This window comes from Tupaia chinensis, unplaced genomic scaffold, assembly GCF_000334495.1.
Source record: "Tupaia chinensis unplaced genomic scaffold, TupChi_1.0 Scaffold000482_1, whole genome shotgun sequence".
In the NCBI taxonomy this organism is placed as follows: Eukaryota; Metazoa; Chordata; class Mammalia; order Scandentia; family Tupaiidae; genus Tupaia; species Tupaia belangeri.
In genome coordinates, this window is record NW_006159994.1 from 449350 (window position 1) to 452830 (window position 3481).

A 3481-nucleotide genomic window follows, 5' to 3' on the forward strand; every position below is an offset into this window, starting at 1 on the left:
CTCTCTCATGTACCCTCTGACAATAATCTGTGTGTGTGTGTGTGTGTGTGTGTGTGTGTTTTGAGAGTGGTGCTGTGTCCTGAGAAGTCATATAGCTAATTAAGGACAGAGACAGGATTTGAACTCAGATCTTCTTTGTTCCAAGGTGTTCTTTCTATTGGCTCTATGACCCCTCTAGCTCACCTTCTCTCCCTTCCCTTTGTTGTAGGTCACCACACTTTACATAGGCAGCCAGCTACAAGATGTATTCCGCTTCTGCGTGGTCACCAACCTAACGTAAGTTCTGGAGGTCAGAGGCACTGGATGAACTGGTGGCTATGGCTCTGAGGGACAGGCCAGCAGGCTTCCTGGCATGTCCCTGAGCTGGACATCCCCAACAGTGTGTCTATTCTCCCTCATACCCATCAGCTATTCCAGTCACACCCTTCCATAAATCTTATCAGAAGGGGGCATTTAACATCAGTGGGGCCAGCATGAGCACCCACCTCCTCTTCTGGACACTGGAGAAAGACAACTCCTTTTATTCCTGGATCATTTTTGGTACAGGAATCAAAATATCACCCCAAGAATAATATTCACCATGGCCCAGGTTCCCTGCTGAGCACTTCATGTGTGATCATCTCACATAATTCTCACAGCAGCCCCTGTGAGGTGGGTATGATGATCATCCCATTGTTCAGATGGAACAATGGAAGCTCAGAGAAGTGAAGTGAACATCCCCTAAACTGTCAAAGTTGGGATTTGAACTCAGGTCTCCGAGGTCTGGGTATAGGAACCAATACATCATTATTGGGAAGTGGAGGACCATGGAACATGGGGCTGGCTTTGAATATTTCCAAACTTCAGTTCCTTCTTTCACATGAGGGTTATATAATTATATTTTGGCATCTTTCACCAAAGTAATGGTGAGGGAATCAGACACACCTGAGGAGTATTGATATATAGCAAGTGCTTGATGAGTGTCATTATTGTTACTATTATTGCTGCTAGCTCCAATTCCTGGGAATGTTTCCATTTTGATCAGGGTCTCTTCTCTAGACTGGAGGAGGAGGCAGCTAGTCATTGCTTGCTCCTTGGTCTTTGACTCTTTAAAGATAGTAACTTGACGCACAGCTGGTGTTGAGGACTTGCCGAATTCCTGTGGTCTCTACCCCTAGGTTGGACTCCATGTTGGTCACTGTCAAGACATTGTTCTCCTCCTATCTGGACCCCAACCTGGTGAAGCAAGTTTTCCTAGATAAGACGCTGATTGCCTCTTCCCACTGGCTGGGCAGCACCTACCAATTGGCGGATGTGCATGTAACAGGTATAAGATGTAGTGGCTGGTTTTATAACTGGAAGAGGTGGGGCTCAGAGAAGAAATGCTTAACAGACACAAGAATATAAAGTTTTGGGGGCTAGCAGGTGGTATGGTGGTTGGGCCGCTGGACTCCCACATGGCTGACTGCAGTTAGAGTTCTGAACCTAGCAGCTTTCTCTCTCTCTCTCTCTCCCCTCTCTCTCTCTCTCTCTCTCTCTCTCTCTTTCTCTCATGAGTGCACATGCCCTACAGCAAGTTAAAAAATAATAATAGTGATGATAAAATTAAATAATATTTTAAAGAAAACAATATAAAGTTATCTGTTGAAAATGATGTATCTGGGGACAAGTAGATGGCATAATGGTTATGTCGCTGGACTCTCACATGGTCGAACCACAGTTTGAGTCCTGGACCCAGAGACTTGAAACTCATGCCAGGCGCCTGTGCATGCATGGCCAAAAATCCCAAGAGGAGAATGGAGGAGAAGGGATTGCAGCATGCCCATCCCTCTTGGGAGGTGATTTCGTGCTTTCTGTCTGTCTCTCTAGTGAGTACAGGCATCCTATAGCAAAAATCTCTCTAAAGAAAAAAAAGAGAGAGAGAAAATTATATATTTGGTAATATCCTTGATTTGATTGTCACATACTGCATGTGTACTTTGAAATATCATAATATGTGCTATAGAGATGTTTAAACATTAAAAGTGGATAATAAATCAAAATTTTTAAAAAGTAAAATAAATAAAAAGAAAGTGAAAGACCAGCTAGTGGTGTGGTGGTTAAGAAAGAAAGCAAAAGAGTTCTGCTCACCCTCTGGGTGAGCATGAGTTCTACATGGAGAATGGGTTGGGAAAAAGAAAAGACTGTAGATAGGAAGACCCACTAAGAAGTGGGACCGTCAACAGGAGGCTTTAGTGAAGGTGAGTGATAGATGCACAATGACCACACATGCAAAGAAACCTGATCTCTTTTCTCCACATCAGATTGAACTCTTACAATTCTTAATGGGAAAAGAATTGGGACAAGTAGATAGGTGGATACAAGGTAGACAGATGGATGGAGGGTCTTCTGTGGCCTGCCTTTAAAAATCTGACTCTGAGGTCAGCACGTGGATGGTGGTTAAGGCTCTGTATTCCCACATGGCCAACTGTGGTTTGAGTTTAGGACTCAGTGATTTGAAAATTACATTAGCCATGTGTGCACAAAATCCCGAGAGGAGAACGGAGAAGGGATTGTGGTATGGCCATATCCTCTGGAGGGTGATTTCTCACTTTCTCTCTCTCTCTCTTTCTCTGTCTCTCTCCAGCTAGCACACATAACCTATGACAAAAACCTAAAACACTAAATGGAAAAATCAAACAAAGACCTGGCTCAGGGCCTGGCTGATGTAGCATGCACTGGTTGATACTGCTACTTGGCAGGCTGAGGCCACATGCCACGTAGGTTCACATCTTGACCTACCCTAAAAAGTTGGGAGTGGAGGCATTCACCTGTAGTCTCAGCTACTCAGGAGCCTGAGGCAAAAGAATTAACATGGTGACACCATATCTAAAATAACACACGCGCGCACACACACGCACACACACACCTGACTTAGGTATTATCACCAGGAATAAGTAAACTGACTAGAATGACTTAAAAAAAAATCCTCCCTTGATATGAGATTTTTACATACTTTCATTTTGTATTCTAGAAGTGGAGCCACCAGTTCATCCATCAACAGAAAAACCAATCGGCAGTCCCTCTTCCCAGCACTTCCAGCTGAACTTTACCATCACCAACCTACCATATTCCCAGGACACAGCCCAGCCAAGCACTATCAAGTACCAGCGGAACAAGCGAAGTGTTGAGAATGCGGTGAGAACAGGATTGTGTATCCACCCTGTTCCCCTGCAGAGACTGACTTTTGGATATTGGGTAGTCAGAGGGCAACCTTTTCTAACAATTCATGAACACACTATACAATTAAGAAATAAGCACAGAGAGGTTCAGTAAACTGGCCCAGGGTCACACAGCTAAGTCATATCCCAGAATGGGACATCCTTTCGTACACATTCTTAGGATAGGATTTTCAAAACAAAAAAGTAGATGGGAAGTGTGCTCAGTGGCTGAAAATTCTGATGCCACTGAGCTTGGGGTTCTGACCTAAAGAAATCTTGTCTTGTCTTTCAGCTTAACCAGC

The 3481-nt window shown here is 44.0% G+C and overlaps 1 protein-coding gene across 1 annotated transcript in view; it reads left to right on the forward strand.

The window, feature by feature from the left end:
- The window catches only part of MUC16 (mucin 16, cell surface associated), a 126597-nt gene that overhangs the window by 115492 nt on the left and 7624 nt on the right, over window positions 1-3481 (forward strand). The window contains 3 exon segments of the mRNA XM_027774819.1: window positions 209-276; window positions 1158-1306; window positions 2993-3227. Of these exon segments, the coding sequence (XP_027630620.1) occupies window positions 209-276; window positions 1158-1306; window positions 2993-3227 (452 nt within the window).